General features: G+C 46.0%; 1 protein-coding gene across 2 annotated transcripts in view; it reads left to right on the top strand.

Annotated features, from left to right (window-relative positions):
* The window catches only part of LOC135252379 (lysophospholipid acyltransferase 2-like), a 46,503-nt gene that overhangs the window by 6,050 nt on the left and 12,804 nt on the right, over positions 1-27,649 (top strand). The window contains exons 2-5 of one of the 2 annotated variants that reach the window (XM_064330369.1): positions 20,199-20,344; positions 22,690-22,767; positions 26,505-26,600; positions 27,413-27,468. In XM_064330369.1, coding sequence (XP_064186439.1) covers positions 20,199-20,344; positions 22,690-22,767; positions 26,505-26,600; positions 27,413-27,468 — 376 coding nt within the window. Of the gene's footprint in view, positions 1-20,198; positions 20,345-22,689; positions 22,768-26,478; positions 26,601-27,412; positions 27,469-27,649 lie in introns of those variants that run through there. The other variant, XM_064330379.1, reaches the window with a different exon arrangement.

Below are 27,649 nucleotides of genomic sequence, written 5' to 3'. Positions count from 1 at the left end.
GTGTTACCCAATGGTACACTGGAAGGTTGGATACCCACCTAAGTGGCTCAGCAGTAATGCCCTACCCTAGTGAGTATCAGTGCATCCCCCTCATACAGTGAGTATCAGTGCATCCCTCTCATTCAGCGAGTATCAGTGCATCCCACTCATACAGTATCAGTGTATCCCTGTCCTACAGTATGTATCAGTGTATCCCACTCTGACAGTGAGTATCAGTGCATCCCTCTCATTCAGTGAGTATCAGTGCATCCCTCTCGTTCAGTGAGTATCAGTGCATCCCTCTCATTCAGTGAATATTAGTGCATCCTACTCATACAGTGAGTATCAGTGCATCCCTCTCATTCAGTGAGTATCAGTGTATCCCACTCCTACCATGAATATCAGTGCATCCCTCTCATTCAGTGAGTATCAGTGTATCCCTCTCATTTAGTGAGTATCAGTGCATCCCTCTCATTCAGTGAGTGTCAGTGTATCCCTCTCATTCAGTGAGTATCAGTGCATCCCTCTCATTCAGTGAGTATCAGTGCATCCCTCTCATTCAGTGAGTATCAGTGTATCCCACTCTGACAGTGAGTATCCTTGCATCCCTCTCATTCAGTGAGTATCAGTGTATCCCTCTCATTCAGTGAGTATCAGCGTATCCCTCTCATTCAGTGAGTATCAGTGCATCCCTCTCATTCAGTGAGTATCAGTGATCCCACCTCAGTAGTATCAGTGATCCCTCATACAGTGAGTATCAGTGCATCCCTCTCATTCAGTGAGTATCAGTGCATCCCTCTCATTCAGTGAGTATCAGTGCATCCCTCTCATTCAGTGAGTATCATTGTGCATCCCTCTCATTCAGTGAGTATCAGTGATCCCTTCATTCAGTAGTATCAGTGATCCCTCTCATTCAGTGAGTATCAGTGTATCCCTCTCATTCAGTGAGTATCAGTGCATCCCTCTCGTTCAGTGAGTATCAGTGTATCCCTCTCATTCAGTGAGTATTAGTGCATCCTACTCATACAGTGAGTATCAGCGTATCCCTCTCCTACAGTGAGTGGGGGGCGGTTGTGACACCATGTATAAATGGAGGAAAACACTAAGCTGTGTATCTGTGGGCTCATTCCAATCACATATTTTCAATCCTCTCATCTCTTCCTCCGGGCTTATACTCACTCATTAACTCCACCCATCCCCACCCGGCGGAGGTCGCAACGAAGGTCGCAATGAACATTATACGGGACGGAGGAATCGAGGCGAAGGCTGCACTCGCGTGTCCTCGCTGAAGCATCCTCCAGGAGCCTCCTTCACTGTTCACTGTTAATTAATTGTGATGTCTTTAAAGATGGCAGACCTCTATGGATTTCTGGGTCGCACGAGGCCTAAGGAGACAGGTGGATAAAACGAGCGATTGGAATGAGCCCCGTGTTGACATGGACAACATCCTCTTCTGTCCAAACTGGTTTGTGAGCCGTGTGATCTGCAGCTCTTACTTCAGGTGTTGGTCCTTTTACATGAGAAATTTCACAACGGAGCTAGTGCAATTTATTTCCCCTCTGCCACGTGTTCTGTTTTTGTTTTTTTGTTTTTTGTTTAAGTTGTGTAAATCACCGATACGTATTGCAGAACCGATAAAACACACTTCTGCTTTGTGTTATGTGACTCGCTTGTTGTTGTGTGAGCCGGCTGGCACATGGGGGGGGGGGGGAGGAGGAGGGAGGAGAGGAGGGAGGAGGCCTAATTTCTCTGAGGAGGTTCCTCAGCCTTGCCCGGGGGAGTAGGCTCAGCTGATTGAATGTGCCGGCTGATCTGGGGAGACTGACCCCCCCCCACCTTCCCTTCTTCGGGGAATAAATTATAAACACTTTAATTTCTCTCAGGATGTTGTTTGCCCAGCCATTGAGAGGCAGCTGTTCTCTGAACATGTACAGTATGAGTAACTTCCATTTTTCTCTGCAGCTGTCATTTTAACATGAGAATCCAACTGAAGCGGGAAATCGATTTTGAAGTTTGAATGGAAAAAGAGTGGAACCTCGCTCACTGGGTTGTAATATTTAGGACTTTTTATCCCTCCTTCGTGCTTGAATAGTATTTAAATCCCCCACACCCCTGCCAGTAGTGCTTGAAGAAGGCCTCCTCTGAGCCCTGTCTTTGATTCTTTTAGTGACATTGTATGATTTCGTGCTCGCTCTGTGCAAAGCCGATGCCCTTTCTGAGCAATTTCAGAGTCAAACTGATAGACAGCGCGAGGCCTGGAGGTGGTCTTCGCTCTCGCACAAAGACTGCAGTTTGCACAGCCCGTTTGCACTCTCCTCGCGCCGAGAAGGCTTGACTGACTGCCGCCGCCGCCGCTCAGTTTCACGACAGAAGGGTTTCCTGTCGATCTGGCTGGCATTGTTTTTTTGTAATTCTGGGTGAAAAAGCCACAGATCGGTTTTGACTGACTCTCATTGTGGCGGTTGGAGTTTTGTTTTCTGCCCTTCGATGTCTGAGAGGGAACCGAAGGCGCGTTTTTCCTCCAGCCTTTTGTTGTAATTTACTCAACCCGCCGGGAACCGCGCGGTGTGTGAAAAACGGAAGGGCCTGTCCTGCTAAGGCGTTAGCGCGCCGGGTTTTTTTTTTTTTTGTTGTTGCGTTAGAAACACTCCAGGAAGTGCCCGCGGGCCAAACTCCGCCGCGGAAGAGGCGGGCCGGGGATTAGTCCGCACCGAGAGCACGCCCTGAATCCGAGGCACTCGCGGCTGCTGAGCGGCTGTGCATGCGTGTGCGTGCCTGTGCTGCCTTCTGCGATGTGCGTACGTGCACGTTTATGATCGTGTCCTCAAAGGACAGTTAAACGCTGTGTGCTAGTGTAGTACAATGGTTAGGGGACCATTAGGTTCAGTTCCCAGGTAGGACACTGCCGTTGTACCCTTGAGCAGTGTACTTAACCTTCAGTTTTATATCCAGCTATCCTGCTGTATAAATGGATACCTTGTAAAAAGTTGTGTAAGTCGGTCTGGATAAGGACTGCTGCTAGATGCTGGCAATTCCACATGTGGAATTTTATATGGTTTCCGGTCTTGGAATGATAATGTGATAATTCAAAATCCATTTGAGTTAAGCCATTCATATGGTTATGTCATACAGAGGCTACCGTGCCAGAGTAAAAGTCTGGCCTCACTGGGGGACTTTTATCAGTCCTCCAGTCACAGTTCAGTGATCTCCCTGACCACTGGTCACATCTTTGCAGTCTGACGGTTAAGTAATAAAAGACAGGCCGCTGGCGCTTTTCTCCCACATCAGTGTTCTGGGGTGAGTGTGCAGGGTGGAGCTCAGAGAAGTTGACTTGGAGGTAGAGAGTAGTAGATTTGAATCCCGGATTTTGTTGTGATTTGACTGCTGTCAGCCAAAAGGCACTTGGACCTGAATTGCTTCCATAAAACATCCAGAAAGATGAATAATGGTTAAACACTGTTTAAAATGTAGTTGTCGGAGGAACACTGCTGTTAATTGTACTATTATTGACATGACAATTGCACTATTATTCTTTCAAGTCAGGTGGAAATTAATTTAAAAATTGTGTTGACGTGAAATAATCAAATGAAAATGAAAAGTGGCGGTGTCTGTGCTCCCTGGCTTCAGGGTAGCTGTCTTCTCCTCAGCTCTGTTGAACTCGTGCTGGGGTCAGTGTGAACAGCACTGCCTGCGGCTGATGCAAATTCTCCACCCAGACTGTTGCCACAGTGCATTTAAATGCTATAAAAGAGCTTTGTATATTCAGACTGCATTGACAGAAGTGAGCTTCTGCCTTGGTGTGGTCAGTTTTCAGGCAATGTAATATGATGATTATTTAAAGTAAATACGATTTAGCCAATGTACGTTGTAGCCAATTATCATTGTAGCTGTTCCAGTGATTGAGCTAGCCTGTGGAGTGCTGCTTCTTTGGAATGCAGGGCATTTCAAAATCAGTGTTTTGGACTAATTCACTTGTGTTTTGATCAAAATATTTTTTTTTCCATAATATGCCAACTCCCAAAAATTTCTCAGTAAATGTATATCGTTCATAATTTTATTCTGACAGTTGTAAGTTGTAACAGAAGTGCGTGATTAGCAAGATGAAATATACTACAAAAAATGTTTTGGTGTTCTGATAAAAAATTTGTGCAACTCAGACTAATAATATTAAAAAACCCTAGGCGTGATTTCTGTTTTCATTTACGCATGTTGAGCAAGCTAGCTAGAGTGTGAAATCTCACTTTTCAGTCAAATTAAGCACTTTTGTCTTTGAATCTTGTAATGCTACAAACCGTTGTATATATTATGACCAATAAACAACACAAATGAAAGACGCTTGAAATCTGGGTCATCACTCGTTTTAATCTTCGCAGTCTAGTATGAATAAGAGGCTACTAATGTTGGCAGTATTGATGCTGCTTTGTGTTGTTGGATTAGTAATACAGACATTTGTAATGTTTTGGTAGGCGTGATTCCAGTGAGTTGTTACGTGGGTTTAACGACATGAAAGATTTGCATTACTAATTATATTTTCAGTTTTACATAAAATCAATTTTACGTTTCTATATATAGGCCTAGATGTAGATAAGCTTGTGGGTATCTGCAGGTCAGGCCGGCTTTACCAGTGAGTGGCTTTTAGAACTTCATTTTGCGACAGTACACTCGTGTTGAGTGTTTGATTGCTTGCAGTAGCTGGCCAGTATAATCTTCCCGTGGGTTTGATGCGATAAACGTGTTTTAATGCGCTCGAGGTCACCGGTGGACGTGCGCGGTGAGCGAGCTCTAAGAGCATTTACCGTCACCCGGAGTACACATTTAAAAAATAAATAAAGTGCTTTCATCGTTGAAAGGTATTTATACGGGGACAGGCGTTCAAAGAGAGCAGTTACTAGATTACAAAGGTCAGCGCGTGGATTTCCCTGGTGCTTTTGCTGTAAATGGCAACCCCCTGTTTGAGAGAGGGCGAGCTGGGGAGCGTGAGCGCGTGTGTTTGTTTGGGGGGAGGGGGGCGTTATATATAAATACGGTGTACAGTATATTACAGTCTTATGTCCCTGCACTGTGGGAGGATGGCTTCATTTTCTGTGGCAAGCCTGAAAGCTCACATTACCCTGGACCCCTCCCCTGAATTCACCCCCCACACACACACACACAAGCTCACATTGCCCTGGACCCCTCCCCTGAATTCACCCCCCACACACACACAAGCTCACATTGCCCTGGACCCCTCCCCTGAATTCACCCCCCCACACACACACACAAAGCTCACATTGCCCTGGACCCCTCCCTTGAATTCACCCCCCACACACACACACACAAGCTCACATTGCCCTGGACCCCTCCCTGAATTCACCCCCCACACACACACACACAAGCTCACATTACCCTGGACCCCTCCCCTGAATTCACCCCCCACACACACACACACACACACAAGCTCACATTGCCCTGGACCCCTCCCCTGAATTCACCCCCACACACACCACAAGCTCCATTACCCTGACCCTCCCCTGAATTCCCCCCAACACACCAACACAAGCTCACATTGCCCTGGACCCCTCCCTTGAATTCACCCCCCACACACACAACACAAGCTCACATTGCCCTGGACCCCTCCCTTGAATTCACCCCCCCACACACACACACAAGCTCACATTGCCCTGGACCCCTCCCTTGAATTCACCCCACACACACACACACACACAAGCTCACATTGCCCTGGACCCCTCCCTGAATTCTCGCCCCACACACACACACACACAAGCTCACATTGCCCTGGACCCCTCCCTTGAATTCACCCCCCACACACACACACACAAGCTCACATTGCCCTGGACCCGTCCCTTGAATTCACCCCACACACGCACACACACACACACACACACAAGCTCACATTACCCTGGACCCCTCCCTGAATTCTCGCCCCACACACACACACACAAGCTCACATGGCCCTGGACCCCTAAATTCACGCCCCGCTCCCTTCTTCAAATGTTTCCCATTCGCTGGTTTGCCCAGGACCTGGGTAGAGAGGCCAGACTTTAAATGTGTTTTTTTTTCTGTATATGTGTCATAGAGGCCTGTCAAGCTTGTGAGCCAAGACTGGCTGGGGTAGCTGTCGTACTGTAACACTCACCGAGGCCAGTAATAGCTGTTTTATTAATGGTCCACCGGATCGTGCGTCTCTCTTTCTCGCTCTGTCTGCCACGTCCGCTTATGGTTTAATGTACACTTTCTCCCCTGGCCTTTTTATAGCTGTAAGTGGCATATACTGTCTCTCACTCCCTCATTCAAACCTATACGGTCCTGTGCCAAGGGACGTCCTTCTTTAGTTAGTTACAGAAATAATTTTTACACTGGTGTCAGTTATAGGGTGCGGTGCATTTCTGTAAGACAAAACGACATGCATGCTAGGGGGCGCAGAAGTGTATTTCGGTCTGATTAAATAGCTTGTGTTCTAGGCGGTGCAGAAGTGTATTTTGGTCAGATTAAATGGCTTGTGTTGTAGGCAGTGCAGAAGTAGGCCTATATTTTGGTCAGATTAAATGGCTTATGTTGTAGGCAGTGCAGAGGTGTATTTTGGTCAGATTAAATGGCTTGTGTTTTAGGCAGTAAATAAGTGTATTTTGGTCAGATTAAATAGCTTGTGTTCTAGGTGGTGCAAAAGTGTATTTTTGTCAGATTAAATGGCTTGTGTTTAGGCGGTGCAGAAGTGTATTTTGGTTTCAGATTAAATGGCTTATGTTGTAGGCAGTGCAGAGGTGTATTTTGGTCAGATTAAATGGCTTGTGTTTTAGGCAGTTCTGAAGTGTATTTTGGTCAGATTAAATGGCTTGTGTTTTAGGCAGTAAATAAGTGTATTTTGGTCAGTTTAAATGGCTCGTGTTCTAGGTGGTGCAAAAGTGTATTTTGGTCAGATTACGTGGCTGGTGTTCTAGGCAGTGCAAAAGGCTGAACCTCATGGCGACTGTAGCATGCATTACAGACTCATTCCAGTCACAGATGTCGGTTACTTAACAGGGTTACATAAGCACGTAGTGGCAGCCACGGATGATGTAGCACAATGTGAATGCCTGCTGTTTCCAGTGTCCTCATCTTGTGAGGGAGACTGTCCTAGAGAAGCATATTATGGTAGATCTATAAAATGTTTCTGCTTTTACACCTGTCAGATGTTTGCGTTTGTGTCTCCGGCTCCTTCCTCCGTACGCAGCTCTGAAATGTTGTGGAAACATAACGGGAACGTGAGCTCAGAGCGCCGGGCGTTTATAAATAGACACAATCGCGGCCTCCGGGCCTTTTTTTTTTTTCCGTTCGGTGGCTTCTGCTCCACAGCCCCTGCTCATTTGTCTGAAGGCCGTCTCCTAGCAACGGGCGTCTTGGTGATGCTTCGTAATCCGGGGGCCAGTGAGATCTCCGAGTTCCTGTATTTTTTTTTTTTTTTTTTAAAAAGGTCTTTCTCCTTAAGTGTTTGTTATTTGCGAGGCGTAGAACTACAAGGCGCGGCCGCGAAGCTTCTCTGTTCTCCTGTATGCGCTGGCCTGTACTGAGCCCGCAGCCCGTTCGAAAGGGGAATCCTTCATAGCGTTCAAAGGCTCGGGGCTCCAGGGGGGACGTGAGCGGACCCGAAGCAGAGTTCGCTGTAGCTCTTTTTGGGCTTCACCACCAGTTTCTTTGCTGCTTCCTGCTTCTCCCTGGCCGTACCTGTGCCCCTCCCCCCATTCTGGGAAAATGGCGAAGTGCGATTGTGCTTCAGGCCTTTTGGCTTGGAGACACGCTTAGACAATGCAGGCAGTGTAGGACAGGTGTGTGGGAACGCGCGCCCCTGCTCCGTGAACGCGCAGCGGTTGGGGGGGGTGGGGGGGTGGGGGGGGAAGCCGCGGTGAAGGAGCCTCCCTGTCTCGCTGTTCCTGGTTTCCGGGGCACGGCAGGGTGAGAGCCCCTCCTGTGCTTTCCCTGCTCAGCCCGTGCCGTTTCCTGCCCCCACCGTCTGCGCGTTTCTGTCGGTCATTCAAGGCCTGTTACCAGCTTTCATCGTCTCCAGCGGTACATTCAACGCTACTGAAAAGCAAGTCTGCGTTGCTGTTTGTGTCCTTTCCTTAAATTTAAAATTTTTAAATTTTTAAATTAAAAAAAAAAAAAGCTTTTATTTTACTGTTCACGTAAAAAAAATATTGGTTTTGCCATTTCTTTTTTTTCTTTACTGTGAGAGAAAGTTGTTTTTAGGAGTTTAGAATTCGAACTGTGACTAATTATTTTTAACATTCTAAAAATCCATGCATTTTTTGAAAAAAAAACTTAAAATGGTACTTAAAAATTTTTAAAAACTTAAAAATACAAATATTTTAAATATTTTAGCATGTAATCTTTAGCTGGCCACACAACAGAAGTAAATATTTAACTGCGAAATAGGTCAACGTAGAGCATTGCATCAGATTAAATAGGCTATTTTATCTCTTGCTCGACAAGCACTTGACCTTGCTCTTCGGTCAACGGTTCTGATATTGCGCTTGTTTCATAATTGCGAACGTTTAAACCAGGACAGGGCGTGGCTTTGGTTGTTGCAATAAGGTGCTATGATGGTTCCCAAGGTGATCTCCGGGAAGTCTTGGACAAATGAGTAAGTGTACCCAAAAATCTTGTTACTTTGGATAGGCAGCGATGACAGCCAGATTATTACTGATGGAAAAATTTGATAAATTTCATGTACTTTGTTTGCAGGGGCGGTGAGAATGTTGTAGCAACTGTCCGCCACTGCTATGTGAATGCAGCAAAAACAGTGTAATGTCGCATGTAATGCTCAGTATGCTGGTAATACAGGCTTTTGGGTCGGTCCAGTTCTGGTGCCCAACGCCTCGCCTTCGCCCTGTTCCTGAGCCTTGCTCTTATCCATTGAGTGATGATTCTCTAGGGAGTTCTGTCTCCTTCACGACAAGTTGGAACAGATGGCCTCCTTTTGGAGAGCAGGTATCTGATTAGGAGTGTGTTCCCAAAGTATATTGCTGTAGTAGATTCTGGCGTGTTGCCATAGCCGTTACCTGCTCGTTAACTCTCGGTGCTCCTCACCAAACCTCGTTATCCTACCCGACAGAAACTGTGTTCTGTTATGGCCGATCAAAAACACTGCAAAAAATTAACATTTTTTATGGATGGACTGGCGCAAAAGATTGCGTGGCGACCCATTAAAGTTTCCATTGTTCAAACGCTAAAACTGCTCCTTGATAACAGCCAGTATTTATCAATGAGATCAGGCGATAAGACTGATTGTACGGTAAGGTAAGGTAAACATTGATACTGAGTTTGAGGACAGACACATGGAAGAAACTGCTGCTCTAATAGAAAGGTGGTTATTTGGGAGGCATTTTTGTGTGCATGTATTGACAGAAGTGGAAGTTTATTATAAAGCACACTTTTTCAGGAAACTGAGAATTTGTTACATTCCAATTGGACATAGTTGTTAAGCCTCAATGAAATGGTAAAGTTATACCGTTTATAAAGGTTTTTTTTTTCGTTTTTTCTGCACGGCTGTGCTAGGATATTTTCAAGTAAACTTAGGAATCACTAACTTGGAAGAGCAGTGCACTTGGTTCACTTCCTGGACTAATAACTGGATTCCCAGCATATTGGAAACAAGCCAGCAAATCTGTGTATTTTCCGGTATTTTGCATGGTTTTGTCTTAAGACCAAAATCTGCTGATCTGTGCCTTGCGTTGTTTATGGCTGAGTCAGCAGCTTCCCGCATTCTGCGCATGTGCATTCTGTACATGAGAATCTGCCCGTTTGCCTGTTCTCAGATGAAGGGCTATCTTCGGTTAGCCGAACCAGGTCCGACAATAGAGGAAAGTTTTAAGAAATCCACAAAAATGAAATGACGAATGTTGACATTTTAGAGCCAAGTATTTATCTAAAATACAGTTGCTAATGGGCACACTAACGCATCACTGTGTGACAAAAATGCACTTCTTAAATTTTGAAACTCAAAAACAGTGGTACACTTAATCATGAAGACATTATTCAAACTGTCAACAGGAAAATGGCTGATTAGTGTGACTCAGTGACTGGAGGGGATGTTGCACATTATGGGGACATTCCAGGGAACTGCTTGCGTATGAACTTGGGCCCTGAGCAGTGAGAATGGAGCCACCGAGCCTTGTGCAGGTCTGCTGAAGGCACTGACTTTAAACCAGACCCTGTACATGTCCTTACAGTCCCGGACCTCACCCAGGGAGCACAGTGGGGCATATTAAATGGGCTGCATTCTCAGCCAGGAAACGTGTGGTTTGAAAGAAGGAAGTGGCATTGTGTGAACATGTTCAAATCAGAGGCTCTTCAGTGTCTTACTGTAAGCAACAAGGCCACTGATGCTAAGCAGTCGCTAATCCTGAAGTCTCGACGAGTAAGTCATTTTTGAATTCCCATGGCCTCAGGTTCACGCGGAGTAATTTAACAGAATAAATCATCTGTGACTTTCCTGTTTAGCTCTGACAGTCAATCTGAAATGAACTGCCACCGGAGTTCTCTGGGTCTGTGGTGACTGTACTTGCTCGGATATTAATAGAAGCCTTGTGATGGTTACATCACTTATACGCCTGGCAGATTCCCTTTTCTAGAGCGACTTACACAGCTAATATTTTTACATACCATCCACTCTTGGAAGGACATTTTCAGGTCATATGTACATAAGGGGGACAGCGGTAGTGCCCCCACCTGGAGTTTCAACCTGACACCTCAAAGTCACAAGCCTGGTTGGTTAACCACTCTGTTATATCACATCCCCGCATACCTACTGTGCTGTGTCAACACAAAGAACTGCGGGGTGTGTGTGTGTGTGTGTGAAAGAGAGAGTCAGTGTGAGACGGAGAGAGGGAGAAAGGGAGTTGTGGGACAGAGTGGGAGATAGAATGCAGGAGAGAGAATGAGAGAGAGAAACTGTGTTATCTGCATTTGAGTGCATCGCATGTAAAGGGTGCTGATGTGCCATACCGCTGAACCAGGTCACATAGGAGAAGCTGCTGTACTGTATGTCACACTGAAATGGTTAAGTTCAGCCTTCCAATCGGATGCAGGGGCATGTGTGTGTCATAGCACTCAATGCTGATGACCTATACAGAGCAAGCTCTGTTTTTTTAAGACGGATGTCCATGACTCTGGAGAAGCAGTAGTCCTGAACGATGGCAGTTACTCATAATATGGTCTCTTGGAGGCTTTAGCTTTAGACTGTATTTAACCTTGTCTGCCATTACCTAATTTATACTAAAAGAATCCAGTGGAGATTTGGCTTAGGTCAAATGCTCTTCATCCACAGTGATGGTTCATGCATGAATCATCCCTGGCATACTGTGGGCTATCTTAGCTCATGCTAGCTCTCTGGCTGCGGTGTAAACAATTTATTATAGGCATGTCATTTGGGGCACGTTCCATATCAACATACCTCATACATTGCAAGTCATTAAAAATGATGGGTCTGCCTGATTGCTTGACGTTTGGCAGTGCCCTCACTAAATCCCAACGCCAATAAATGGCGAGGAACTTCGGCTGCTGAAGGTTTCTGCAAGAGAGACGGTATGTTGACGACGCCGGTAGTTTGTCTTCTAATTAATTTGCAGACATTTGCCAAATACATTCTTAATTCCCTTTTAATGAAGAGAAAATGAAGAAAAATTTGTCAGACAGCTGTGCCTCACTCTCCAGGCCCAGAGTTGGGGCCAGAGTCACGATGCAGCTCGTCCCCGGGGTCTAATCTCCTTACTGGAGTTATGGCACTGCCCATCCCCACATTGACTGACTAATTGTGTGGGTCATTTAAACCTACCCCATGAGCCGAACAGAGGAGGATGGCTTCCCCCTTGAGTCCGGTTCCTTCCAAGGTTTCTTCCTATCTGTTACCAGGGAGTTTTCCCTTGCCACTGTTAGCCTTAGGCTTGCTCCCGTGGGGGTTTAGGCCAGATCTGTAAAGCGTATTGGGGCAATTGTTTGTGAAGTAGCCTACACTATATAAATACATTTTGATTTTATTTGAGCCTGACCTCAGGACCTTAGCTGTGACACAGCACATCCCTAGAGTTTTATCTCAGGACCAGAGCCATGACACAGCGCATCCCTGAGTCTTATCTCAGGACCAGAGTCACGACACCGCCCGTCCCCGGAGTCTTATCTCAGGACCAGAGCCATGAATATGGCTGCCCTGAACTCAGCAGAGAACTCTTGGTAAATGCCACATCCTCGGACTCGAACAGCCCAGCCACCCCCTGTGCCATTCCCGCAGGCTATCAGTAGCGAGCTAAATAATCTCTGGAAAGGTAAAAGTCAACACTGCTTTCTGTAATCAGCCTCAATATGGAAATGATCTGAATGCCTTTCTTGCTCAAGATGTTCGATAACATGTCCATGTCTTGAAGTGCAAAAATCAAAGGTCAAACTATGTCAAACTATGTGGCACGCCACAGCTCTGAAGACCAGATTTATCGCATTGTTGCATACCATTCATACCATCCCCTCAAATAATGAAGAGATTGTTGCGATTGTGTTCCGGTGTGAATGGCCCATTCAACTGCACTGAGTGTGTTTTGAATGAAAGTAATATCTTTTTGGTTACAGCTCGCTTGACTTTAATAATATGATTAACTTGAACCAGCTAGTTAGCTGTTGAGATGCATTTAATAGTTTGCTTGGGTCACTATTGTAATGCTGACTAACTACCTACAGAAGGATGGAAGCAATTTGAGCATGGAGCATGGAAAACCAACTGAATTACTTGGCTATACCTTTTCTGTGCTCCTTCTGTTTTTTTCCACTTTATTGAGGCAGGGGGAAAGCAGAGAATGTTCCAGATAAAGATGGGATCACTGTGCAGGACCCCCCCCCCCCCCCAGGTCATACAGGGGGATGTGTATGTGGTTAGAGGGTGTACTGCCCTATGGACTGTGCCACACGGTTAAATACCTTTAGTGTTACATCTTGTTTGTGTGTACTGATATGGATCTTCTATGACGCACTATTAGGAGTAGTGCCTAACACACACATACCATCTTACATACCCCTTAACACATGAGTGAAGAGTGTGCTTAACACACACACACCCCTTAACATATGAGTGAGGAGTCTCAGAGTGTGATGAGTTCATAATTTCTTTAATTTGGCACTCTAAGGCTAGGCTCTTGGAGCGAGTCATCATTAGGCCTGTACATTTATAAGAGCAGGGATCCACAACCAGGGCTGATCCGTTCCAGGATTTTGTGCCATCTTCTTCTCTTAATTATTTAATTGGCTCAATAATATCCTGACCTGACAGTTGAACAGTTTAAGCAGCTACAACCACAGACTGCAAATGTATACTAAAGTATTCACTGTGCTCAAGTACAGTGGTGAACCACAGTAGTTTACAGAGCTGTCCGGAAATGAAAACAAAGGTAACTGGTTGGAATAGAAACCAGCATGCAGGCCGGCCATCCCGGTTCAGAGTAGTGTACCCCTGTATAAGTGTATCTGGGGCTCTCCTGTCCTGTCTTGTCTTTTAACATGTCATGCAGGGATGAACAGCAGGAAATAATTTTTCAGTAGTTATGTGTCTTCTGTGCGTAATCACTTCAAAAATGAGAGGGGTTCTCTCCAGCTACAGACTCTATAAACCATAAAAAATATACAGATGAAAACTTTCATGGCTATTCCTCAGAAAGTAGAGTTGGAGCACCCTGATGATAATAAAGATGACTTCTAGACAGAAGTTAGGCTATTTCTTCTCTGTAGATTTCTGAGGTTGGCTGACCTTCCTGTATGGATTATGCCTTCCTCAGAGCAACCTGTGCTATTTTCTTCTGCTTTAATGGGACTGGTTTCAATCCTGCAATCGACATCAGTCATTCTGAGTGACCATGTTGGTAACAAACCTACACCTAGAGCCGACCAGAGGAGGATGGGTTCCCCCCTGGAGCCTGGTTCCTTCCGAGGTTTCTTCCTAACTGTTACCTGGGAGTTCTTCCTTGCCACTGTTGCTTTAGGCCTGCTCCTGTGGGGGTTTAGGCCGTGGTTGTCCATGAAGTGTATTGTGACAGTTGTTTGTGAAATGCGCCAAACAAATACGTTAAAATTCTTTTCAGTTTTGATTAGTCGAATACAATTATTTAAAAAAAACGCCTTCCAGTATTTAGGAGTTCATATTTTCAGATTGCTGTTTATGGAATGTAAGAATGAACAAATGGGTTGTTCACAAGAATGAGGCTAAAGAAAAATCATGATGGAGGCTTTCTCACTCATTGGTGTCCAGCATATACCCTACAATAGCAATAAAGTAAAATGTGGCTGGAGTGCCGCGATTGGCTTGTAGGTAATGACGAGTAATTGTAGTAAACCTGGTCATGTACTGCATGTTGGATATCACGGACGTGCACTCAGAAGATTGCTGATTCACATTCTGGTTTGGGGTGTTCTCTCTCGGGTTGGTTGGACGTTGTTTGACTTTTCACCTGCATGTTTTCAGTCCTGCCCTTGCCTCTGACTCAGTGCAGAGGAGGAAAATGTGATATTTGTCAAAGGTTGGTCTGTCCTCAGTTATTTCTTATATTATGGGATAACAGATAGCCGTGTTATAAATTGGCATGGCTTATTTCTCAACAAATTTCGTTGTTGGTTCATTTGGAGAGACCAGGAGGAAGAGCGTAGAAAGGAGAATAGCATAGCTTAAAAGTAACATGCAAATGTCCGCCTATTTTTCATTGGGCTCCTTTTCTTTTCCCTTGATTAACTTAACTGGAGCCCTCCAAATAGTCGTTTAGAATACCATATTGTTAATACGCAACTTTGACCAAACATGCTTTGGAGTTCCATGTGGTGAAGTGAATGTGTGTGGCTTTGACCTGACCGCGCTTTACAATGCAGTGCGGTGGAGTCAGCGCACGGGGTGGTTTGAATAGATGGTCTGCAGTGTCACTGGATTAAATGCCCCAGTGTGGTCAGCCTGAGAGACGGTGTGTTATCTGTACCTGTTTGGAATGCAGCTAAAGTGCATTTTGCTTGATTTGCTTGATAATATCTTGCAACCAAATTTCTTGCTGGCTTTTGAGGGCAGGTTCCGGGAGCAGTGGTTACGTGTTCATTGTTTCGTAAGCGCTTGGCTTTTTGACCCGTGAAGTACTCTAAGGGTTTGTTTGGGCCCTGACCTCGGCCAACTAAGCAAAAGTGCAAGCTGATATGGTGATAAGATATGGGTACTAGTAGCGCATAGATATCTAAAATTAGCTGATCTGTTTACACTTGCTAAGTGGTTCAAGATTAGCTGATCTGTGTACAGTTTCAAAGCAGTCAGAAGCGAGCTGATAGGGTTTTGCTGCTAAGCTGTCAGAAATGAGCTGGTCTTGGTAGAGGCGCAAAGCAGATGGGTTACGGTGCAAAGGAGCCCGAAGGGTACTTTCCATTTCGTTTTTGGAATGTGATATTTTTGGCTGTTGCATCCACCTCCCTTTGATGATTTAAAAAAAAGGATACTTTCTTCCACCCCTTCCTACTCTCACTATTATGAAACAAAGCTGACTGTTTAGGCCTACTCAATATTTGAAATAGTTAAATATTTTAGATTCTTGGCTGGGGTTCGGTGGTTCGGAGTCGTGCGAGGGCCTTGCGGGAGCGAGAGTCTCCTCAGCCCGGTGCGAGAGAGGGGTTCCTGGCGCGCCCGCACCCTCGCAGCGGGAGTTCCGCCTGCCCAGAATGCACTGGTGCTGTGCCAGGCTGGCCACTTTGCACTGGTCTCCTGTAGCGGCGCTGGGCTTGGCTCCGCCCCCCCCCCGTTACCAGGGTAGACGAGTCATGGAGAGGAGCCTCAGAGCGATTACCCAGATGTGCTGCATACACGGCGTGTCCAACGCAAACAAAGCCCCGTCTGTTTGTTCTTCCGAGCGAGAGGGACAGCTGCCAAGTCGCACAATACGCCTTAACAGCGGCGGCGCTAGCGCGGGAAACGCTGAGCGACGGCTGTGTGGTGCATTGTGGGACGGCACAAGCCGCGATTGTCCCCCTTTTTTTCCACGCCGCGGTTTTCTGCAGCGGCGGTTCCCCCCCCCCCCCCCCTGGGCTAATGGTGCCACTGTCTCCATAACAAAGACGAAACATCCTGCGCGTTTGAAGGCCGCTGCCCGTCAACAGCTGCCGCTAACGGAGCGGCCGCCTACCCCCCCGGGACTACCCCTGGCCCGCAGCGCCCCGCCCTCGCCGATCGGCATTTCAGGGGTCTGGAGCTACAGCTGTCCAACGCCTGTCTGAACTGAAGTCAGCCTTCCTTTCACTCTGTCATCCCTTTTTCAGGGATAGCATGTAGAACAGCTATCTCAGTCACAAGTAGCCTGTTCCGTGTGTCTCACAGATCTTTGCCTCCCGTCTGAATGTATAGCATCTTTCCGGAGATTTGCCCTAAAATTCTTAATGAAGACGTTATTTAAAATGTTGTGAGTATTGAGTGTAGTGTGGTTTGGTGGCTCTTGGGGGTGAACTGTGATGTGTGTGTGATGATACCTGAAGTCCCAAGAGCAACAGTTTTGAGTGCAATACTCAGTTTAAAATATAGGACTACTGGTATACCTGCTCTATAGTCGTCATATTGGATTCCAGAGGTTACAATAGTATAACTGATTCATCTATCCATTTGAAAGACTTCATTTGCATGATATGTGTAGAGATATAGGGGCTACTTTGCACTCTGTGCTCTAACACTGAGGTCACATTAATGCAGTATACTACATTTTCCAGAAAATTTGTATGCTGTATTCTGAATAGACGAGTGTACGGATTGTGACATTCAATTTACTTTTCAGTTCAGTGGTATCTGTATTGACTTGCAAAACCAGCGTAGATCAGCAGGGAATGGATTGATGTTGCTCACATTTATTCAAAATGTGAAGCTGTTGAAAAAAATGTGGTGTCTCTCCAGTCACTCAAGCAACAGAAACAGTGATGACTGATGAGCTAGTTTACATGTGCACTCTTTTTGGTTTTGTCTGATAGCATGTAGTTTATATAAAACAAACACAATGATCAGATGAGCACTAAGTATGTAAAATGTAGGGTCCCGTATTATCGTCATTGTGTTAATGATGAAATGTTACCACGTATTACAAATAGCCTACACACAGAAGGAGACGAGTGCTTCTCACACACGTTCCACAGATTGTCTGGCTAACACTAGCTATGGTATGACAGCTAGTTGAAGTGGCTAGTTGGGTAGTTCATAAACTCGTATGCAAAGCTAGCCAGTTTGATAAATGTTATTGTAATATTACTGCATATACGCTAGAGTATTGGGAATTCACATTAAAAGTACAAGTGTATACACGAGTCGTTAGCTTGCTTGCCGTCATTCTGTATTTTCCATTTTGAGCTACTTGTAGCGCAATTTAGAAATAACGGAGTCAAATGTTTGCTATCGTCAGTTATGCAACTGTGGCAGCGTTTCCTCTAGGTTTGGAGGTCATCGTCCGTGGCAGCGTGACAGGTTTAATACAGTTTACAGCTTACGCAGTCCGTAAACAGCTGGGTTAACATTAACCTTATGACTTTGTTGATGGTATAATCGAGGGGAGGGGAGAAACAAACCTTTTCTTTATCATTGGAGATAAAAAAAAGTACCTTTTTTTATTGCCTTGTCGATGTTGCATACTTTTGCGGTCATTCACCGGTGTTGACTGCATCTCCGAACAAGCGGGAGTCGGGTGCAGAAGAATGTGTGCGGTACACCTCTCGTAAATAACAGGGCGTTAGCACACCTTTCATAAATAAATCCCGTTATTGACCGACTCCATTTTGTGGCAGCGTGCCGCAGCCGATTCCGCGTAAGGGGAAGCGCTGCGTGGGATCCTGGGCCGCGCTCGGCGCGCGGGACGCAGTCGGCTTGGCCAGGAAATGACCTCAGCTCTGGGACCACACCCCTGCACTTCCCAGGCACCCCAAATATGTGCCGAGTGAGCCAGACATGTTGAAAGCTCGCTGACGATTTGCTGAAATATAGATGTGTTCTTTCGAATTTGGAGGTGTGATCTTGATAGTTTTGTCACGAGCTTTTTTTGACCTTTTTTTAAAAATCTGTTTTGTTTCTCGTGCTTGGCTGATTGTCAGATCGACTGGTCCTTGTGGCAGGCTTCTGACTGAAGCTGGCAGGGAGGTGGGTTGGTGTTATGTAATGCAATGCCTGGGTCAGAGCGGGAGCGCTGGAAAGTGAGATTAAAGCGAGAGCCTCTGTGTCAGCAGCGGGAGTTTACCGAGGAATCGGAGATTTAGTATTTTTCTGAATCCTTCGAGCCGCTGAAGCGATCCTCCTTCGGTTGCTTTGTCATGCATTCCTTTTCGTTTTGTCATTCAGCCATCCTCCCTTCCCTGATATTTACTGTTTTTTTCTCTCTCTGTCTCCTTCACACTATTCCTCCCCCCCAACTTATTCTTCGCTCTCTTCCAGCCTTCTTATTCACCCTTTCCCTCGTTCTGTCTGTCCATGTTCAAAATCCTTCTCTACCTCTTTTGTTTTGCTGAACGTGTGGAGACAGGTCGCAGAGGGGAGAGACAAGACTGGTGGCACATGGGTTGGATAGGTGTGGGAGTGTGGGTGATGAATGGACCTGTGTAGGAGAACCCAAAAACTGATCAGACTGGTAAATGAGTGAAGGCTTGGAACAAAGGGAATATCTGAAAGCAGGGGGCAGCTTTAATGGTAACGTGTACTGTACTGTAACGGGTGGGGTAAAGCTGGAATGATGATGAGGATGATGATGATGATGATGCATACTTTCGTTGGCAACCACTGTTGCTGTTCTTATTATACCCGTGCTACTGACCTGACTATCTACTTAATGGCAGAAAAGCCTCTTTATCTCCCAGATAAGCTGTGCATTAGGTAATGAAAGTGAATTGCACATTGCTACTCTACTCTAGTGCCAGGAGGCTGCTAATGTCCTGCGGGCGGTGAGTGGGAGGCCATGTTGGCTCTGGGGCATACGTGCTGTGTTGCCCCGTGCTTCCGGTTTCCTTTTCCTGCCTCCCCGTATGGTTTGGAACAGGGCTTTACCTCTTCCAGCTGCGTTTCGGGGTGTTTCCCACTGCGATTCTCCTCTGGCATCGCGCGCTGGCTTTGCGCTGCCGCTGATGGAACACGGCGCCATGGCGATGAACTCCCGTCGTCAGAATGTTCCAGAGGTTCTGGAGGGAGGCTAGAGCTGAACTTTACGCTCTTTAGCTGATTTTACGACACGTTTTTTACGGTGCGTTTTTTTTACTATGTTTGCCATGTACGTACGCAGCAAGTGGCACCATCGTCCATTTCCTGTCTACGGAGTTAAGGGGTTAAAGTGCTCTTCTGTCTCCTAGCTTCCTGTCCCTGTGACGTCTGCTGCAGGTTGATTTAAACGCACGCAGTAACGCTTATCTCATCGTGTCTTTGTTTGGCATCGTGTTTGCTTTGCTTTGTGAGCACGGGCGGGGGCTGGTAGTGTGAAGAAAGGTGGAATATTCCTGCGCCTGAAAACTCCCCTGCTATCTAAGTCAGTTAGAGATGCTGCCCACAGGTGGTTGTGGCCCAGTTCTTTGAACCCCAAGGTTTCCAGTTCCAATCTAAAGCTAACTGTGTAGCTGCTGTGGCCCTCGGTTCACCCTCACTAAAAAAACCTGGGGCCTCGCTGCGGGTAAATTCAAGGTAATGCGGTGTCCAGGTGACGTGACTGTATGTAGTAATACGCATTTTTTTAAAAGGACAGTAGAATTATGTGTGTGCGAGGATACGGTTGCAGGAAACGCATTGTCATATCACTGCCGTGTGTCTGTGGATTTCCCAAGGGGAGGGAAATTTAGATGGGAGGACACACTCAGGTGCGGAAACGTTGAACTAGCCATGTAATAGTATTTTATATGTTTGTAGAAAGACATAATGGGGGAAAAGTAGGACGAACAGGAAAAGCAGAAAAATCCCTCCTGACAAGTTGCCTCAGTGCTCAAACACCAACAGAAGACAATGATTCTCATTGTCTTTCATTTCTTTATTGCTTTTTCTTTCATCTCTCTCTCTCTCCCTCCCTCTTCTCTCTCTCTCTCTGTCCCTCCTCACTCCCTCTCTCTTTCTCTCTCAAATTGAAATTTGAATTCCGATAATGGTATGACCACTCGCTGGCACAGTACCACCAAAGCAATAATAATGCAAATGGTAACACAAACAGTAATGATGTTAACGATAATGTCTCTGTCTCTCTGCGTCTCAGGTGAACTTTGTGGTGTGCCAGCTCTTCGCTCTGCTCACGGCCTTCTGGTTCCGGCTCTACCTGCACCCCAGGAAAAGCAGCCCGCTGGTCAGGCATGTGGTGGCCACTCTCCTGGGCTTCTACCTGGCCCTCTTCTGCTTCGGCTGGTGAGCATCTCCCCCCCCTGCCTCCCTTAACCCCTCCCCCCCTGCGGTGGAAGGAAAGCGGGCCCGTTTCATTGGGTAATCGATGTCCAATTAGAAAGCCGTCGGCTTTTAGCGAATGGGCTGCGGCCTCCCGGCCGGTTGCCGTCTCACCTCACGTCGGACGGGCAGATCAGTGAAAGCCCCACGCTTTGTAGCGCGGTGTCAGTTTCCCTCGTGTAGTGCGTTGTCAAAGGGACGCACTTCCAGTTACAGCTTTTTGGCAGAACTACAGCCAGATCGTATTTACAACTGCTGTGAGCACAAATGCATGCTTACAAAGCCACTCAAAAAGACAGTGGCATTGTCCAAACAATTAGCCTGTCTTCCTTGTGCTAGGCGTTGTATCAGTGTGGGTAGTCCTCTCTCCATTGCTTTGTATCCTGGGCCACAGCCTTTGTGCTGGTCTTGGTCTTTGGCTAAAGCCAAACTCTCTGTAAACTGATTTTATTATGATCTCTGAACACTGAGCTGGTGCTGCAAGCACTTGCCAGGTATGTGCTTTCAGCCCTTTGAGAAAGAAATGCTGTTTAATTTACCCAGCTACCCTGACTTTAATGGCAGCACATTAATGAAAATATGTTGCATAAACCCATTTGATGATTTACTGTTGGCTCGAACCACAAATCCCACAATACAATTCTATGTTTTTGGACTAAAATCTTACAGCTAAGGAAGCTTATTAAGCGGTGCTTAAGGAAGCTTTCAGTCTTCTCCACTTTCACAATTTTTGCCTCCATTTGATGTACTATGTTTATACACTTATTTTTGTACTGTTTCTATGGTTGAAGCGTGCATAAAGATCCATTAATGTAGCCTTTAATACAGTGTGCACAGTTTAGCTCCTGCACTGTATGTAACTCAGCATGTGCATACTGTACATACTGGAGCTCAGTTTATCTACTCTTTCAATCTCCAATCAATTTCAGTTACCTCAGTAATACATCCTGTTTGAATGAGATAATTATGCAGTTCTGAGAGTGAGTCATGATCGATTAAACCTTGAGGTCAGACTGGGGCAAGTGGATGGAACTGCCTGCTGTTGAGTTGCTAGTTTCACACCTATATGTGTGCAGAGGCCTTTGCAGCTGAAGCACAAACACACGCGGTGCTCTGCCAAATGCCTGCAATGTAATGTAATGTACAGGAGCGAGCTAGCACAAATCACAGGGGAGGGGAGGCGTGTCTCTCGCTGATGACAACTGGTATCCTGGCACCGTGGCCCAATTAAACCCACCCTACGCGGGCGGTAGAACTGTGTAGCGCTGCTGCCGTGTCCCAGTCATTGTGAGCCTAGGCTTGACCCTGCAAGCGCCCTGTGTGCCACTGCTGGCTGGCTAACTACAGTAGGGCAAACCGGGTAGAACGCATTTGCCTCTACAACAAAAATACAAATTGCCTCTACGACAGCACTTTGGTTTATTCTTTTAACCTAAAAGGGTTAAATATGACAAATGAATTTCCTTTGTGAAAATGGCAGTTTTTCTTTGTTATGCAGAGCGATTTGTTCATTGTATTTTATTACTTAGCTGGCGTACCATAGTCCAGGTTTGTACTATGAAAGATGGCTAGCTGCCAGCGAAGTTGGTGGTGGACACTTCTCAGGCTGAGGCGAAGGCAGTTCTTATCTCTGATAGCGCAGCGAGGAAGGAAAAGCCGGCCTTTTCTGAAGTGCGGAAGGGGTTTGTGAAGTTCCACAGTGGATCCTGAGCTTTGACTGTGGTTTGGTGAAGAGTGAGTCTCACACTTTCGAGAAAACGTGGTGTTTGAGGTCATGTTGTCCTCTTGGGGATGACTCATAGATACGTGTCTATATGAGTCTGTAGTGTTGAAATACAGTTTCTTGTGGTGTGGGGGTGTGGGTGGGGCAGGGTGAATCTTTGATGTTTCCCTGAACACAGCATGGCAAACCTTTACTTCATTGAGCTTTTTGGGCCACTAATCCCCTTTCCCATAAAGATTAGCATTATGGTTACAATGTTAACCACCGTGTGTGTGTGTGTGTGTGTGTGTGTGTGTTGATTATTACTTCATTGTTACACCCAGGCCCGTATTCATAAAGTATCTCTGTGCAGAAGTGCTAATCTAGGATCAGATTTCCCACATCCACATCCTAACCTCATCTGTTACGGGTTTATAGGCAAGACTGATCCTAGGTCAGTGCTCCTACTCTGAGTCTCTTTATGAATATGGGCCTCAGTTCAACTGTCTCGTGATGGTATTGATTGTAAACGTTTCGACATTGCTGTGCTGTGATTGTTTTTGGCCGTAATAAAACGATGACATCATTTCCATCCTGTGTGTTGCAGGTATGCCTTACATTTCCTGGTTCAGAGCGGACTCACCTACAGCATCATGATCCTGGCTAGCCTGGAGCACATGCACAAGTGAGCAGCAAACCCGTCCCAGATTCCACAGAGTCAGAGCGGAGCGCGATCACCCCCCACCCCCACCCCCCCCCCGCTATCTGCGTCACCTTGTGTATCTGTTCGCCTCGGGCACGGGAGAGCTTGTGCGTGTGAGCTGAGGTCACATTCATGGAAGGATGTGATCACAAGGCACGCGCGCTCACTCCCCCGCAGGAATGTGCCTAAAAATAAAAAAGCCAGACAATCGCCACGGACATGGGAGGGAGAGGGAGAGGGAGAGAGGGAGGGAGGGAGGGAGGGAGCAAAGAGGGAGAGTGTTGGACGGAATAGTCTCGGCATTTTACCAGTTTAAGTTGCCAGTGTAAACTCATCACTGGGCAGATGATAGCGGCTTCCTTTGGCCAGTTTATTTACGGTGAGCTCTAGCATTTACGCAGAGAGAATTTATGATGCTGCCGTTTTTTTCTGCATAAGGAGGGTTTAAGATTTGCCGGAGGTTTTATGCAGCGCACCCGACAAACCAGGTAGAACCTGGACCGGAACCGTACCGACTTTAGCCGAGTATCTGGCAGGGCAGTGCGTTGTTGCCCATGGGGTCATTCAGGTAGGGAGGGTCTTATTTGCTGCCATATTCCCTCCTGTGTGGGAAATATAGTATGGAGAATTATACTTTTAGTATACTTACAGTATAATTCATGTTTATATGATTATACTTCCAGAACGCTGAAGTATGTGAGCTGCATCATTGCTCGGTGGTGACACCGCTGAGGTAGCTTAGCTAGCATAGCTAGCAGCCCGCAGAGGCTATAGAAGCAGCAGCTGCCTGCTAGTGCGCCCCCTCCCAAATCAGCGAAAAGTTCGGCTGCACCCGAATGAGCTGACAGTCGTAGCAGGTAATGCCAGCATGCTGTTGAATAGGTCAGTGTTGCTTCTGACCTTAGATTGATGCGACAGCAGTGGTGTTAGCATTAGAATGGGAACAGAGTTTCAGAGGGATGTATGGGTAGGTATTATATTTGGGAATGACACGGATAAGTAATTGTTGCCAGCTACATCAGTTACACTTGTATTTTTAAACGGGTGCGAACATCAAGTACAGTCAACCAAAATAAAATAACCTGAGAAGTCCTGACTGCTGATGTCTTGTTAACCATGCTGAAAACCGTGGCCAATCCTCAAATGCTTGTAAGAATTAAGCAGGAGAGGCTGAGGCTGTACCACAGTTTAGTGATGTCACTTCCCCTCCCTGCGACAGCCTTGGGCCATGGGTGAGGTTGAGGGAGGGTCATATTAGACCGATCAATTCTTAAATGGCTGAGATTTATTAATGAAGCATTAGTGGAGTAATTAACCTTACACCTGGCCTGTCCTTCACATGATTAAGTGCATCTTGTCACAATCTCTCTTTTTAATAATTAGAAGCCAGTTCGGGCCTCAATCTCTGTGGCCAAGCTATTGTGCACTGGAATTAAAATTACCTTTATAAATTTTTACTAATGTACGTGCCTTTCCATTTAATAATGAGGGACTTCAAAAGTGGTTATCTGTGCAGTAAGGGCATTTAAGCCCAAATCTGTGTTTACTTAAGCTTTTGTGCAGACCGCTGGACTATTGGACTGAAATGTGGATGTGCAGGGCATTGGCTTTTGGAATTTGTGGATTTAGTTTGGAATTATGATCAGCTAGGCTGTAGGGGAATGGGTATGTGGCAGGTGAGGTTTTATTGCCCCTGAAGTCACTTGTGATATAATGGCCCCGGAGGGCCACAGTGCCTTTACGGCTCTCCTTCCGAGTCAGACACTTCTCTCTGAATAATTGTCTCACTGAACCAGTTTAGCTGCCCTGTCAAAGAGAGCGACTTTGCAGATCTACACAGTCCTGGAGGATTGGAGCTGTGTGGATCTAAATGATCCTGCAGGATCTGATATGTGTGGATCACATGATCTTGCGGGATCTGAGCCAGCCATGATCCTGTAAAATCAGAGCTGAGTATATTTATAGATTTCCCCATCCATGTCATTGGTATCAGCTGTTCAGGATGCATTTGAGGCCAGTGACACATAACGTCTCTCTGTTGTCAACAGGGCAGACCGTGTCCAGAGAGAGAGAGAGGGAAAGGACGGGACGGAGGTTAATGCATCCATCTTGGGTGGATGTCATTGATCATTAAGTCTGAAAGCTGTCACACACTGAGCTATTTTGTTAAGACCAAGACAATTCCATTAAAGGGATAGTTCGCTTATTGGGATTTCTTTAAATAATTTTAGTTTTAGCATGTTTTTTCATTTGGCCCAGTAAGTTTGTGTGTAATGAAGGATATTTTAGATGTTTACAGAAGTTACCGCTGAACTTCTGGCTTTACAGTGACTGCTATGGGGACATTAGGGGGTTTGTGGTCTAAAGGAAGAACGTACACTTCAAGTAACTCCACAACAGTGTGTACAAGGTTTTTTTTAAAGGGGCCGGGCGTTTTGGGACAAGACAGAGACGTATTTATTTACTACGCTGTTCTTAATGGAAATTCCTGGGCAACTTGGCAAATTTCTAAAAGGAATCGTGAAATGGAATCCTTCCTGTCCAAATTGAAATCAGTAGCAGATAAATACAGTTGAGTTTCCACCCTGCTATGTGTTCATTATCCTGCCTTAGTCTCTCAGTGTATTGGCGATGTCTTACTTAAGATGTAAGAATTGGCTGCATTACTTGCTTAATCAGTTCGTTTTTTATTCCAGTTGGTCGAGTGAGTCAGATCTACTGCTATATTAAAAGTCTTGGCGCACAACAAAGGGTATGTTGGGAAAAAGTCAGTGCCCTGCCCTGATTGGCTGTAACTTGGGTAGTATTTTAATCCTGTCTCTTACTCCGCTTTATGCGTCTTGGTGACATTTCACTCGGCTTCCTGGTCTCCCCGGCAGTGTGCGAGTGTCACTGAAAGAACGTTCTGGAGCGGCTGCCTAATCCTCGGTGACCTGGTCCCGGTCTGCCTGCGGCGTGGAGACAGCGCCGCCTGCTGGCGGCTCTGAATAATGACGCGGCCGTGGTCACGCTGACCTGGGTCCCTGTGGCCAGATGCACGCTGTGTGTGAATCAGTTGGGACTCTGAGTTCATGGCCAGAACTTTGGAATATTGAACAAGCTGGCCTGGTCAAGGCTGGATAAAGTTTTGGATTTTGTAACATTTAAGTTATTGGAAACGCAAACAGTGGCTCTGTCCTGGACTGGTTGTTTAGGTTGGGATAACCTCCTCGGTCTGTATCTGCCAAAGTCCTCTGACCTATGACCCCTGCATGGTGTATGTAAGGCTTGTCAGTGTCACTGTAATCATGACATTATAATAATCTATGGTACTGACAAGGCCCCTGAGACAATAGTTTGGTTCCAAGAACAGACTACTGTGAATTTCAACCTCACAGTGCTTTCTGTGGAGCTAGTCATGTGACCCATATGAACCAATTAAATAGTTGTTGGTCTCTGGACTGTTCTCATAGCCCTTTTTGACTATGAATCTGCAGCAACAGGACTAAATTGGCTTCATAGAGCTTTGGAAAGTTCTTCTTATGACTGCCAGCTGCATCAGTGACCCCGAAGCAGCTCACTGTTTGAGACTTGCCTCTCTGACGACCAGCCTTAGCTCCCTCCTGTAGCTCACTCATCTGTGCCCCGCGACCTCTTCCCCGCGACCTAAATTCAGCCAAACCCTGTGTTCTCTTCCACCGGTCGCTCATCCAGACGCTGCGGACTCTCTTCTCCCCCAGGTACTGCTTCGTGATGGCGCTCGGGTACCTCAGCTTCTGTCAGATCACCCGGGTCTACGTCTTCGACTACGGCATGTATTCCGCTGACTTCACCGGGTAAGTCCCTCACCCATCGGCGGGTGCCATTTTGGGTCTTGGGTTTTGGGTCTTCGTGTTAACTAAATCGCAGGGGTCAGTAATGGCACAAAGACATAACAGAGACATAGTACTGTTGACACTGGTTATGTTAGGATTGAAAATGACTTGTATACTTCCTGTGAGTTTTCCTATAATCTATATTTATTTGACAGCTCATTTCTTTCATGCGTAAGCTACTTAAGCCATCCAGCGCGATTAAAAGTGTTGTGATTGAGTGCAGTAGTCTCATTGAAATGCGGCCAAATTCCACCCCTGTCGATCTACTCAAGGGCTGTGAACGGACTGTGCGTTCCCTTTACTTTTTGGCAGGATTACCGTAGGGTTGGTAATTATAATGCCCTGCAACCAAAATGCAATGCGTGTGAACCAAGTTGGGCCCTCTTTGATGTCCCTGATTATGACTGAATGAAATATACGCCATATCAGGTTATTGTTTTCCAAGATGTTGATTGTCACACTGAAATACAATCTGATTGCGTAAAGGAATTCATTCAAGAGGAAAAAACAGTACAGACATGCATTCTAGGGCGTCCATGACTTTAAATGTCATTAAGTGTCCATGACTTTGAAAAACAATATACTGACAGGTATTTCATTTAATTGCATTTCATTGCGCTTGTGTTACATTTAATTTTCATACTTCATATCATTTATACCCCCCCGAAAGACACAGAGATGGCAGTCTCTTCTTGAACACGTATGTGTAGCTCTGCAGCCGTGCGCAGTGGCGCAGAGTGATGATGTCACCCTCTCTCCTGTGGTGTTTTTAGGCCCATGATGGTCATCACTCAGAAGATCACCAGTCTGGCGTTTGAGATTCACGACGGTAAGGAGGATTTACACTGGCGCCCTTTGAAGTCCTGAAAGCTTGAATGTCTTCATTCCTTTAGTTGGTCCTCTCTGTCCCATGAAACACTATTTACATTACAGTTGAAAGGTCAAACAAAGGTCACCTGTTTCAGCTGATGGTCACATTTTCCATAACACGTTTTATTACTTTTCATATT

Source organism: Anguilla rostrata, chromosome 1 (genome assembly GCF_018555375.3).
Source record: "Anguilla rostrata isolate EN2019 chromosome 1, ASM1855537v3, whole genome shotgun sequence".
Classification (NCBI taxonomy): Eukaryota; Metazoa; Chordata; class Actinopteri; order Anguilliformes; family Anguillidae; genus Anguilla; species Anguilla rostrata.
The sequence above is the reverse complement of the archived record's forward strand: the minus strand, read 5'-3'. Positions and strand labels throughout refer to the sequence as shown.